Here is a 12,773-nt window from a genome sequence, read left to right as displayed (position 1 = left end):
TACAGGTGGGGTCAGGCAGAGAAACAACTGTAAAACTTCACTACAGTCTGATTATGCTGTTGTATGAAAATGACAGTCCAATCCGAAAACTAGCACTTTGCATTAGGTAGAGTAGGGAATAAATTAGTAGAATTCCCATGATTTGCCTTCACCACATGCTTGGTGTTAGCCAGGCTGTAGTAAAGGTGTAACAATGTAATGTAAAGTGTTAACTGAACCTTATGGACTGTCAGTCCCAAAACATACAATAGACCGGTATGGTAATTCATCTGAACAGACCGTGATGGACCACAGTAGATGGTACACCTCTGTGTTGAATAAACAAACCCAAACCAACATATTTACTCAGTGTTTAAGATGATTTCATAAGAATAGGAGACTGTTTGAATACTCAGACTGTGAATACGATGTAGCTAACCTTCATAAATTCTCTAGATGCTCAGATGGAATTGACTCCAATATACAGCTCTATTGAAACTCCACAGCCCCCAGGTGCAGTAAGGAACCAGGATGGTTGGTTGGTGGTAGTGCTTAGGAAACGCTGAACAATGAAACTCCCTTTGTGTTGTTCAACATGACTGACTTGTCTCAGACAAGAGAATACACTCACGAGTGAAAATGTAAGTATCTTCCTATCTGACCATGAATAATTCACTGAAGCCATTATCATCTCTTTTAACTTTACACCGAGCCTAATGTCAGGGAAATGTGATTATAGGTAGTTTCCTTGTGGCATTTGAACAGGGGCAGTATCCCTCCCCATGAACATGACATGCTCCTGCAGCGCTCTCCATTCTGGTAGGCTAAATGGCTTCAGTTTGTGTGTCTCTTCACATTTGCAAAGAGAATATTTTAAAGGTAATGACATGATAACTGTCATAAGCTCCTCGTGTGAGTGATCGTCAACATGGATGGGGAGGGATACTGCCCCTGTGAGAGCTTTAGGTGTAGTATTGTGGTATTTGTGTCGGTGATCAAGAGAGATGTGATTGCAAACCATGTGGGAATTGCTTGAAGGAGTAATCACAGATCAAGTGCCTCTGCTCAGCTACAGAAGTACAGAGAGACAGCTGCATCCTGGGAAAAAGTCCAAGAGGACATCTTTCACCATAATCTTAGATAATGTGCGACCATACAAAGTACATACAACAGCAAGAAGGGGGTTCTTCATCTTATCTTATTTTAATCCAGTATGTTTGGAAGCCAAAGTACTGCAACACAGACGGTAACACTGCTGCAACATTACAGTAACAGGCTACACCTTGGAATCTAGCTCTTTTATTCTGCAGTGCTTTCTCCTCTTTTTGAGCTTATCATTTTATATAGAGAAATCCCAGCTTAATTGTTATGCTCCTCATGTGCTATGAGAGCTGTCTCTTTAGGCTCTAAGGCTCTGTTTAGACGGGCAGCCCAGAACAGATATTTTTCAGCTCTGATTGGTCGAAAGACCAATTAGTGGGGAAAAAAAGATGAGAATAGAGCAGCCTGTCTGAACTCGGCCTTAATAACCTGTGGTGTCTGCCTCTCTTGTGGTGTCTGCCTCTCTTGTGAGTCCCAAAATGGCACCCTCTTCTCTTTATAGCACACTACTTTTGACCAGAGCCGTATGTGTCCTGGTCAAAGGTAGTGCACTATAAAGGGAATAGGGTTCCATTTGGGCCTCTGTTTCTCTGCATCTCTGACACTAATGAATGGCCGGGAGAGGGGGTGACATTCTGGAATGTGGATACAATTAATGGGTTCATTTGCTCCATGGACAGCATCTCGATCACCATGTGATTTAGAGGAACACATTTAGTCGCTGACTCGTGTTTCTTCCCTCGGTCGAACCCCCCCCCCCCACCCCTCCGGCGTCTCAGATGAATCATGTTACCTTAATAAGTCATCATCTCTCCCGTGTTCAGCTTGTCTTTCATTACGCTTGTGTTAGCTTGGAGTTAATAGAGTCCAAGTAGATTTTACAGTGAGAATTATGATTGGACGTGTGTGTACAGTATGTGTGCCGGTATGCGTGTGCATGCATTCTCAATGAATATTGTTTCATGTGAAAGAAACAGGGCAGGAAGGGCGTGCCTCGTTGGGAGCTGCTTGTACAAATGTCAGTGTTGTCATTTTGTCCTCCAGTGATTGGAACGCTCCTCTCTGTATCGCAGCTAAAGGTCTTAGTTTCTCACATCCGCACCACCACAACACAGCTGTTTGCCTCTGATACATATGGCCTAGCTGGAATACCTTGGCTAATGAAGGTCAGGCATATCATTGGCTGGTAATGATGATGAGCTTTTAATAGGCCCTTTGTTTATGTTGTGGTGAGGTGTGGGAGGGGCTCTGTTGGGCACATGGTACAGCTGTACTCCCTGGTCACAGGCTAGCACAGGAGATGGCTTCAGTCAGGGCTCCCCTTTGTTCCTGAATACCTGCCCCGGTTGGCAGAGCCTTGTGCTTAGACTCGGTCACGAGAGAGAATGAATCTTTTTGGGAAAGTACAGTAGCCTAGTTTGTCTCTTCCCCAGTTTGGGAGAGAGTCCCATCTCCTATTAAAGGCTGTGAGTAGTGAAGGATCTGTAAATTAGGCTGTCATATACAGTGGGATTAGATTACTGTCTTTGGAGCCGGAAGCTTGGTTGGAATTACAAGACCAATCTGTGGACTCACTGTCGCTGTTGAAACCATGAATTAAGAAACTACCTTTTACCTAAAGAAGAAAAATGCAATACAAATGTTAGTTTTTTTCACAAGGATTGAACTACATGACTACTCTATCGTTCCTGTGTTGGTCTGTTGTTGTTTTGTTTGCTCTGTTATCAACAGACTGTTACTACGACCTGCTCTGGAGGAAGACGGATGTGTGGGAGGTCTTGAGGATGTGTCTGGGTTTGGATTTGGTTAGCCGGCACTTGATGCGGCTTTGTTAATGAGCTTGCTGGTTAGATGGTTGTTTTCTTGTTTCTTTGCTTTGATGGTGTGCTGCCGCATGTTTGTCATCCTGTGCATTTCATTCGTGGGTATTTACACTCCCGCAGTTCCTCAAGCATGAATTCCAGAGTCACACCTGTGTGTGTGTGTGTGTTTCTCTACCCTGCAGATCACTGCCCATGCCTCTCTTTCCCGGCTCTCTGAGGGTGTGGTCCTTCACAGTGAGAGGATGTTTATTCAGTGTAAAAAGGAAAAGAGCGACTGAATGGAGGAAGATAAACAAGGAGGCTCTCATTGGCAGGCTCTGGGCCGCTGCCAGCTTGTCCCGCCATAGACCAAATCAGAGGCAGGCAAACGCTGCTGGCTTTGGCTGCCATGGATAACCTGATGGCTTCCCTAAGTTGTGTGTGTGTGTGTGTGTGTGTGTGTGTGTGGGGGGGGGGGGGGGGCACAGAGGCTTTAGTGCTGCACGGCCACTGGCACCACTATAAGTAAAGACCAGTGACCAGATTAGTGTTTCCCTTATAGATATGTTGAAGACAGCCCTCAAAGCTGCCTTCAGTCACCAACATCTTCAATTGAAACTCATTTCGGCCAAATTCGTTGACATAAAGCAGCTTAGCTGGGCTGTTGGGCAGCTGGTGACTGGCAAGGTGGCTGTGATCTTCTCTCTCTGACCCCCATCTATTTAACCCTGTTAATCCCTGTTTCATTCCTCATTCTTAAAAGTATTAGCACAGGAGATGGAAATACCTCTGTGATGCTGTATGCAGAACCAACCTTATTTACTCTGTGCTCTGTCTGCGCTCTGTCTGCGCTCTGTCTGCGCTCTCTGCGCTCTGTCTGCACTCTGTAGCAGTATCTGTAGTCCTCAACCCAGGCCCTCTGCCTTATCCTAGCTACAGCGGCTGTAGCCTTGCCTTATCCTAGCTACAGCGGCTGTAGCCTTGCCTTATCCTAGCTACAGCGGCTGTAGCCTTGCCTTATCCTAGCTACAGCGGCTGTAGCCTTGCCTCACCCTGCCAGAGTGTCTGGAGGCTGTATTTAGCCCTGCTTTACTCTTGCGAGAGTCTGGATTGTCCTACCTGGTCTTTTGACATATCACATCAGATATTTCAGTGCTGATCTGATTGGTAAAAAAAAAAATCATAATTGTGCTACCTGTCTAAAAGCAGCCATTCTGTCTGTCTCACACCAGAGCTATTTTGTTTGCCTTACTGGCACAGTGACTGAGCTGGCAGCTGGCTCTTCAGTAGAGTAAAACAGCTTTAGAGAGGTTTGTCATCATGTTGTTCAGTATTCCCTCTGATGATTCAGACGTTTAAAAGCGTGTCAGCAAGAGTGCTGTCGTTTTTTTTAAATGGAAATATTTGGACTGTTTGATAGAACTAGCTTTTTCAATCCCCATGTGCAAGCATACACACACACACACACACACACACACACACACACACACACACACACACACATACACACACTATATGGGTCATTGTTTACATTCACCCCAACTGCCACTAGTTTCTAGTATTTCTCTAGTTTTCCCTTCTAAGTGGCAGATAAGATGGCACGGGGCAGTATCTTGGATGAGCAGCTCTTTTCAATGAAACAACTGGAACAAATGCGGTTATGAAAGCAGCAGCAGCAGGATGAAAACAGAGGGAGTGCCCCAAGGGAGAGTTCGAGCCCCGCTCTACTTCCCATGGCTTCCGTTGTGACTGCTGCGGTAGTTAATGTGTGCACAATTGTGCTTTGCTTGTGTAATCGGTGTGAAATGGCTAGCTACTTAGTGGGGTGCACGCTAACTAGCTAGCCATTTCAGTCGTCACTGGCACCGAGAACGTGAAGTAGTTGTTTCCGCGGCTTTTGTGGAGCGATAGGTAACGATGCTTCCTGGGAGGCAGTTGTTGATGTTAGCAGAGGGTCCCTGGTTCGAGCCCAGGTAGGGGTGAGGAGAGGGACGGAAGCTATACTGATACACTTGTGATATTCCAAAAGTGTTTCAATGAGCATGTATACTATACTGCTAACTCCAAACACGTCAGGACAGCAGGACGTAACTGTGGTGGAGACGGAGAGTGGTGACTGTAGCCCTCTGGTTAATTTCACAACAGATCTGGGTCAGTTAGAGTGGACTTCCTCTGCTGCAAGGTGTCATGGGAGATGGAATGCTTTAAGTGTACTGCCCAGTGAGTGTGCTCGTTTCTGGGATATGTTTGTAAATTAAACAAGGTTCACCTTAACCTCTCTCCTTCAGCTCCTTGTTTACATTGAAGATTTCACTAGGGATTTTGGCCCAATACAAGCTGTATACCACAAGAGGCTGCTGAGGGGAGGACGGCTCATATAATGGCTGGAATGGAGTAAATGGAATGACATCAAACACCTGGAAACCATGTGTTTTAATGGTTTTGATACCATTCTATTGATTCCTCTCCAATCATTACCACGAGCCTGTTTTCTCTAAGGTGCCACCAGCCTCCTGTGCTGGATACATTATTTATCACCTGTGTTACAATACAACATATGTTATCACTTTGTCAATGCTCCTTTCTGAAATGCTACATTTTCATTGAATTATTCTTTAAATTTGATTGGAGGGTTCTAGGTCAAAATGGAATCCTTAGGGTTATCAGCTCTTCTGCCATATTATTGCATTGATGGGTGTGAGTTTATGTAACGGGTGCCGTTCACCTTCCTGTCCCGTTACCTCCAGCTGTTAGAGGCTCTCTGTCTGGACGAGGCCCCATCTCTGATGCCACAGAGAACCGACCCCTCACCTCCCTATATGCCTCAGCCCTGATGGTTTACCTGCTGTGTGTGTACGTCTGTCCCCAGCTCTCCCAGCCCCGTAGGAGAGTACGCCACAACTCACTTGTCTCTCTGTTTCCCCATGCATTGTTACTCAGCCCTGTGCCTCATCGTAATCTCGTTATTTCACCACGTCTGTTTCTACTCTTTCCTTTTCACCTTGTTCACCCTCCTCAGTTCCCTCTTATCTTCAGTCATTTAAGGACAACTGTTAAATCATATCCTCCTGTATATGTAATCAAATCAAGGGCACCCAATAAATGCTCTTATCAGACCTGCATCTCCTAGTGGATGCTGTAAAGTCTTTAGCCAGGCCTGGGAGTAGAACTAATGGTATGGAATTAGTGGGGAGTTTTTTTTTTTGTCCTGCCTTTGATATTGAAATCCACTTGATGTTTGAGTTTCGGTCCTCCTCTGCATCCACACAGCTTTTTAGCATTTGTCTGGGAGATTTATCCTCATGGGAAAGAATGTTTCCAATGTTATAGACTTAAACACAGAATATAGGCCTGAAGCTATATTCGATATTTTACGGCATCTGTTTGTGTGTTGGCTGGTTGTCTCAATTCCCCTCTGAAAGCTTCTTGGTTTAATAATGTGATAGTGTTTGGATGTTTCACCTGGAGCACTTTGTCTGTGTGATGATGTCACGCTAGTGGAATGGAAGAGAGGAGAGCCTCGCCTCGCTGCTGGAGCTGGTCACTGCCAGATTTCCCTCTGGAGATGGCTCTCATTGATAAGGCTGGGGCTGAGTGTGGTGGAGGAGGAGGGGGGGCGAGGGCAGTGGCGTTTTGCGCTCCAGCCGACTATTGTTTTGTTGAAGCTCCAAACGTAGACCTGCATGCTCTGCACAACATTCCAATTCAATCTCTCTTCTCATAGGCCAGTCTGTCTGTGGAAAGGTCTATTTGTTGAGGGAGGGGTTCATAGCTAGGTCTGCTGCTGTTCTGTTGTTTGTGGGTGTGCTTAGTGCTTAAACTCTCTGTGAACTACTGTAGGTTTTAGTTGTCAATTAGGTTAGAAGTAAGAAGAGCCTTTCACAATTTACCTTTTATATTAGAATCAACAGAAACTAGTCCAATGGTTTCAAGGGTCTCCTGTGTCAAGCTTCATTTGGTGTGTGTGTGTGGGAGGAATCGCACAATCTTCATTAAAATAAAGATTTTCCTAGCCTGCCTAATGGGAATGTAGAAAATGCTGCTTAAATGAAGCGATTGTGTTTTTCTCATATTTATCTCCTGGAATGTTCATTCCAGAGTAAAAGGCAAAGTGGAAGCAATGTGCAGAGATATCTGCAACACACAGTATCAACTGGGCTGTTGTAGATCACCATTTCAACCCAAAACTCTGAGTGGATGAAAAAAACTCTGTCCATAGTCTGTCCTCTGACCAGACCTGGCTGTCTCTCTCTCTCTGTCTCCTCCCCAGGTTGATGTTTCCTAGTCGGGAACCCCCAGGGTTGCTTTCAAGATTGACCCCCGACAGCTTGCGGCCTCTGCCAATCTCCTGAGCGAGCTCCGCCTGCCACCGGACAAGACTGCCCACAAGCTTCCGCTGCGTCTGCCTGCGGCAAAGCCCAGCAACCTCCGCGAGGCCCTTGGCCATTCGCCCGGGAGGAAGGACCTCGTCGCCATGGACACGGAGTCCACCTACTCAGGGTACTCATACTACTCTGGTCGCTCCCGGGGATCCCACAGACACGGGTAAGAGGAACAAGTTCTTGGCTTTCATAGCCTCTCTAGTTTGATGGATAGACGGTCACGGAACCTCTAATAAATTGTTCTCTCTTCCTCGCCTCTGTCCCCTCTTTCCCCTCCCTCCATCTGTCCACCACAGGGCAGTGTGGGGTTATTTGTCTGTCATTAGTGGAATAGCAGTATCTGACAGGCTCAGGAAGGGAGAGGGGGACAGGTGCTGAAGAGGCCTGACTGATGGCTCAGCTGATACGTGAAGGGCCACAAGCAAGGGGCTCCTGTTCCACACAGCTCCTCCTTTATCCAGCCAGCACATCCCCCTCTCTCTCCCTCTTCCTTCCCTCTCTCTCTCTGGGACCTGTTACCCAGGGGAAAGGATCCCTCTATGGCTGAATCTGGTGGGACCCCCTGAAACCTTCATGTGCTAAATATCTCTCTCGCTCTACCTCTCCCTCGCTCGCTATCTCTCGCTCATTTCCTTTTTCTCTATGCTCTCTTGACTCTCACGCGCCCACTCGGCTCCAGTCAGTCGCCGATCCCTCGCTCCCAAGCCCCGGACGTGTTGAAAAGCCAGCAGCTGCCCTCCCTCGTTAATCTCCACTTGACCTCCTCCCTCCCTCCCTCTCTCCAGTGGTGTCACCACCACTCCCATGGGATAGATTTGGGCAGGCGTATCACTGGATGGAGAGGCCTCTCCGCTCCCCTGCCCCAGCGCTCCTCTCACGTTCTCCCGGGGGGAAGATTTAACCTTGTAGTCTGAAGCTAGGCAATGAAAACTGGGCACACTGTTGTAAATGAAAGTGGGCTTGGGTGTGGGGGAAGGGGCACTCACTTTCCTGCCCAATCCCCTCTCTTCCTGTATCTGTAACTCTGGAGAGGGTGACTGTCCTAAAGACCACCCAATCCCCTCTCTTCCTGTATCTGTAAGTCTGGAGAGGGTGACTGTGACCTAAAGATCACCCTATTCCCGATATAGTGCACTGTTTCTGGCCAGGGCCCACAGGGCTCCAGTCAAAAGTAGTGCACTATGTAAGGAATAGGGTGCCGTTTGGGATGCAGGAAGTGAGTGACGGCGATACAGGGCCTCCTTGCCAAACACCTTTCCACTCGCTCCTCTCTCCCACGATGCTAAAGCCACTGGCTGGCCTCTAATTCAATAGACAAAAGAGAAACACTTGGCTTTGAAAACCCCTGTCTCATCTGAAGTATAATCCTTTTACTCCAACGGGTGCCATGCATGAAGAGGCTTCAGGTTGCCATTGTCTAATTGCATCTGTGCCAGACTTTGACGGATACACACAAACGCACACACACAAGCAGACATGTAAACAGCTGTGTGCCTCTCTGAGTTCCCGTGTCTGGCCATGGTACACAACTAAAGCTAAAAAACATACAACAGAATTAACTTTGATGGTCCACAGCAGGAGGTGGATTTCCAAGATATTACCATGGCTTAAGCTGCGTGCTACTATACCGTGTTAAACGTCTCTCCCACTGACTCCGGGTCACTGCCTTGTGGTGTTTTTGCAGTGTTGTCTCTAGTGCGATTTATACACAGGGAACCCAGTCGGTCCCCATTGTAAGCCACTGTGCCTCTGTAGACAGTGGTGCTTGGTCATTTGAAGTACATCAGAGTAGTTTGCTAGCTACTGACGATTCTCCCAGACCAAGATCACCTGCCTTTCTGCATCCGCTGTAATGGTGGTGTTGAGTTACGACAGTAACTTCTGAGGCTCCTTTCTCTTCTCCAGAGAGGGGCTCTTCTGTGTCTGTGGAGCGTGCCAATGATCATTGACTAGTGATTCTCACATTGGTAGTCAGTCATGTGGAAAATTGGCTCTTTTTGATTGGTAGAACACCAATTATATGGCGGCACACTCTTTTTAACACAGGGAATTGAATGAATTACACTATCTCATGCCAAACTTTTAATCCCTTTGCTGCTTGGGTATTATGGTTCCCCAAACTGTTCCCATTTCTGAGGCAGGCCACATTTTGGAGAGACACCCTAATTCTGGAACTTTCTGATTAGAGTTGATGCTTATGGAAAAGCCAAGTGGAGTGAAAAGTCCCCCTACCCACATGCTGCTTTTTCAATTTCTAACTGAAACTACATTTTTTTTAGTCATGGGACCACAGAGCAAGTCAAGAAGAGGGACCCGCCTTGCCTGACTAATGCTATAGTGGAAACACTGGTACATGTCATATAGCGTGTACCCTGTCACCTGATAGTGGAGCTAATCCTAGCCAACAGTCTGGCCTCACCTCGGCTCCTATCACGCACTGCTCCCCGGGCCCCTTTCTCTCTGGCTCAACACTGTGGAGAAGTGTCATTGAGCAATGCTGCCGCCATGGATTCTCCCAGTCAATATGAGGGATGGGCAAATGAATGTGCCATGGCCAGGCATGAAGCTATAGAGACCGTGGCTGTGTTGACCTAGACTTGAGTAAATGGCCTTTGTTAGTTTAATGTTGTCTTTCTATCAGCCACACCTCTTTGCCTGTTCGCCCCCCTTCCTCGTTACAGTTACACAGAGTGAGCAGAGCTGCCAGTGTCATTGAGCACGGCCACTCAAGGTGAAGTGAAAACGGCCTCTCGCTCTCTGTAATATGATTGTTCTGAGAGTGTGGTTATGTATTTGGCTCCTCGTCATCCTCCTGTTAGCTGACACTGGCAGTAAGTACCTAGCTTTGCGGGCTCTGAGCTCTGCATTGACACAGGGCCTATTTTACACAGGTGTGTGGTTTGGCTGGCCAGCCATGCAGAAAGCGAGCAAATTCATCCAGACTCTTGGCGGAGGAGGTGTAAATTGGCCCCGTTTCCCACAGCCCAGTGTGTCAGTGAGAGGGGGTGCACAGACAGTGTCAGACTTGGCTGCGGGTGTTGCGGTGGAAATCGCTCCCAGGTTTGGCTCTGCCCTAGGTTGCCAGGCTTCCACTCTCCATCTAAAAGCCATATCTGCTTTAGGAAGCCACGCTGGAAGTCAAATTCCCTTTTAATCAAATGATACCAGAGGAGGGCTGTAGAATAGCAATGAGGCTGGCTGGCGTTGTGTGTTTAATGATGCAGGAGGAGGATGAGAGGAGGAAGAGATGCACATTGATTTACCCACAAGCTACTTTCTGCTTTCCTGAAGTCTGTTTCTGAAAGGCAGGCTGGGATATAAAAAGGGTGCTTGAGACTCTCCTTCATCTTCCATCCTACATTGATTTTAAACAATCACAGCAGTCATAAGCAGCTGCCTCCAGATGCACCAGTGTATGAGTCATCCAATCTTTACATCGACTCCCATATAAACAACTTAACTAATCCTACCCGTATCTAACTTACAACCCCTATGTTTCACATGACCTGGTATTAGATAGAGGGGTATACAAGAAAGGAATATCAATGAGTAAGCCAGCTAACTTTGATTAACCACCAGAAATAACTAGTTCTTTTTTGTTCATAAAGCTAAACTTAGATATGAATTTTTGGTTGTTGAGTTAAGCTTAAGGGGGCATGGTCTACTTATCTTTCTAATAATAATTTATTTCCAGAATATTTAGGCAAGTTAGCCTGCTAACTCCTTGATCCTGCTTTGAAGTATACCCCTCTACCCAATCCTGGCTGTGCAGTAGTACAGTACCATATTAATGACTTCTGTAATAAGTTCCTCATCCACTCTCCTCACCATCATCTACAGTTGAAGTCGGAAGGTTACATACACTTAAGTTGGAGTCATTTAAAACTAGTTTTTCAACCACTCCACAAATTTCTTGTTAACAAACTATAGTTTTGACAAGTCGGTTAGGATATCTACTGTGTGTGACACAAGTCATTTTTAACAACTGTTTATATACAGATTATTTCACTTATAATTCACTGTATCTCAGTTCCAGTAGGTCAGAAGTTTACATACACTAAATTGACTGTGCCTTTAAACAGCTTGGAATTCCAGAAAATGATGTCATGTCTTTAGAAGCTTCCGAAAGGCTAATTGACAATTTGAGTAAATTGGAGGTGTACCTGTGGATGTATTTCAAAGGCCGACTTTCAAACTTCGTGCCTCTTTGCTTGACATCATGGAAACATCAAAATAAATCAGCCAAGACCTCAAAAAACAATAGTAGACCTCCACAAGTCTGGTTCATCCTTGAGAGCAATTTCCAAATGTCTGAAGGTACCACGTTCATCTGCACAAACAATAGTATGCAAGTATAAACACCATGGTACCACACAGCCATCATACTGTGTGGAAGGATACGCATTCTGACTCCTAGAGATGAACGTACTTTGGTGCGGAAAGTGCAAATCAATCCCAGAACAACAGCAAAGGAACTTGTGAAGATGCCGGAGGAAACAGGTACAAAAGTATCTATAGCCACAGTAAAACGAGTCCTATATTGACATAACCTGAAAGGCCGCTCATCAAGGAAGAAGCCACTGCTCCAAAACCGCCATAAAAAAAGCCAGACTACGGTTTGCAACTGCACATGGGGACAAAGATCGTACTTTTTGTAGAAATGTCTTCTGGTATGATGAACTAAAATAGAACTGTTTGGCCATAATGACCATCGTTTTGCCTGGAGGAAAAAGGGGGAGGCTTGCAAGCCAAAGAAAACCATCCCAACCCTGAAGCACGGGGTTGGCAGCATCATGATGTGCGGGTGCTTTGCTGCAGGTGGGACTGGTGTGCTTCACAAAATAGATGGCATCATGAAGAAAATTACGTGGATATATTGAAGCAGCATCTCAAGACATCAGTCAGGAAGTTAAAGCTTGGTTGCTAATGGGTCTTCCAAATGGACAATCACCCCAAGCATTCTTCCACAGTTGTGGCAAAATGGCTTAACAAAGTCAAAGTATTGGAGTGGCCATCACAAAGCCCTGACCTCAAGCCTATAGAAAATTTGGGGCAGAACTGAAAAAGCGTGTGTGAGCGAGGATGCCTACAAACCTGACTCTGTTACACCAGCTCTGTCAGGAGGAATGGGCCAAAATTCACCCAACTTATTGTGAGAAGCTAATGGAAGGCTACCCAAAACGTTTGACCGATTTTCAGAAATCGTTAACGTTGCGTTATGCTAATGAGCCTGAGGCTTTAGTCACGATCCCGGATCCGGGATGGGGAGTTCCAAGAGGTTAACTGAAAATCACAAATAAAATGAAAATAATGCGTCTGCTCTCAAGCTTAGCCTTTTCTTAACAACACTGTCATCTCAGATTTTCAAAATATGCTTTTGAACCATAGAAATTGACTAATTTGTGTAAGAGTATGCAAAGCTAGCATAGAATTTTGAGTAGCATTTAGCACGCAACATTTTCACAAACATAACCAAATAAATAAAATCATTTACCTTTGAAGAGCTTCT

General features: G+C 46.0%; 1 protein-coding gene across 1 annotated transcript in view; it reads left to right on the top strand.

Moving 5' to 3' along the window:
• Positions 1-12,773, top strand: part of LOC135542630 (vang-like protein 1) — a 51,457-nt gene that overhangs the window by 921 nt on the left and 37,763 nt on the right. Inside the window, 1 exon segment of the mRNA XM_064969738.1 lies at positions 7,153-7,427. Coding sequence (XP_064825810.1) covers positions 7,357-7,427 — 71 coding nt within the window. The 5' untranslated portion in view covers positions 7,153-7,356.

Source organism: Oncorhynchus masou, chromosome 6 (assembly GCF_036934945.1).
Source record: "Oncorhynchus masou masou isolate Uvic2021 chromosome 6, UVic_Omas_1.1, whole genome shotgun sequence".
Classification (NCBI taxonomy): domain Eukaryota; kingdom Metazoa; phylum Chordata; class Actinopteri; order Salmoniformes; family Salmonidae; genus Oncorhynchus; species Oncorhynchus masou.
The sequence above is the reverse complement of the archived record's forward strand: the minus strand, read 5'-3'. Positions and strand labels throughout refer to the sequence as shown.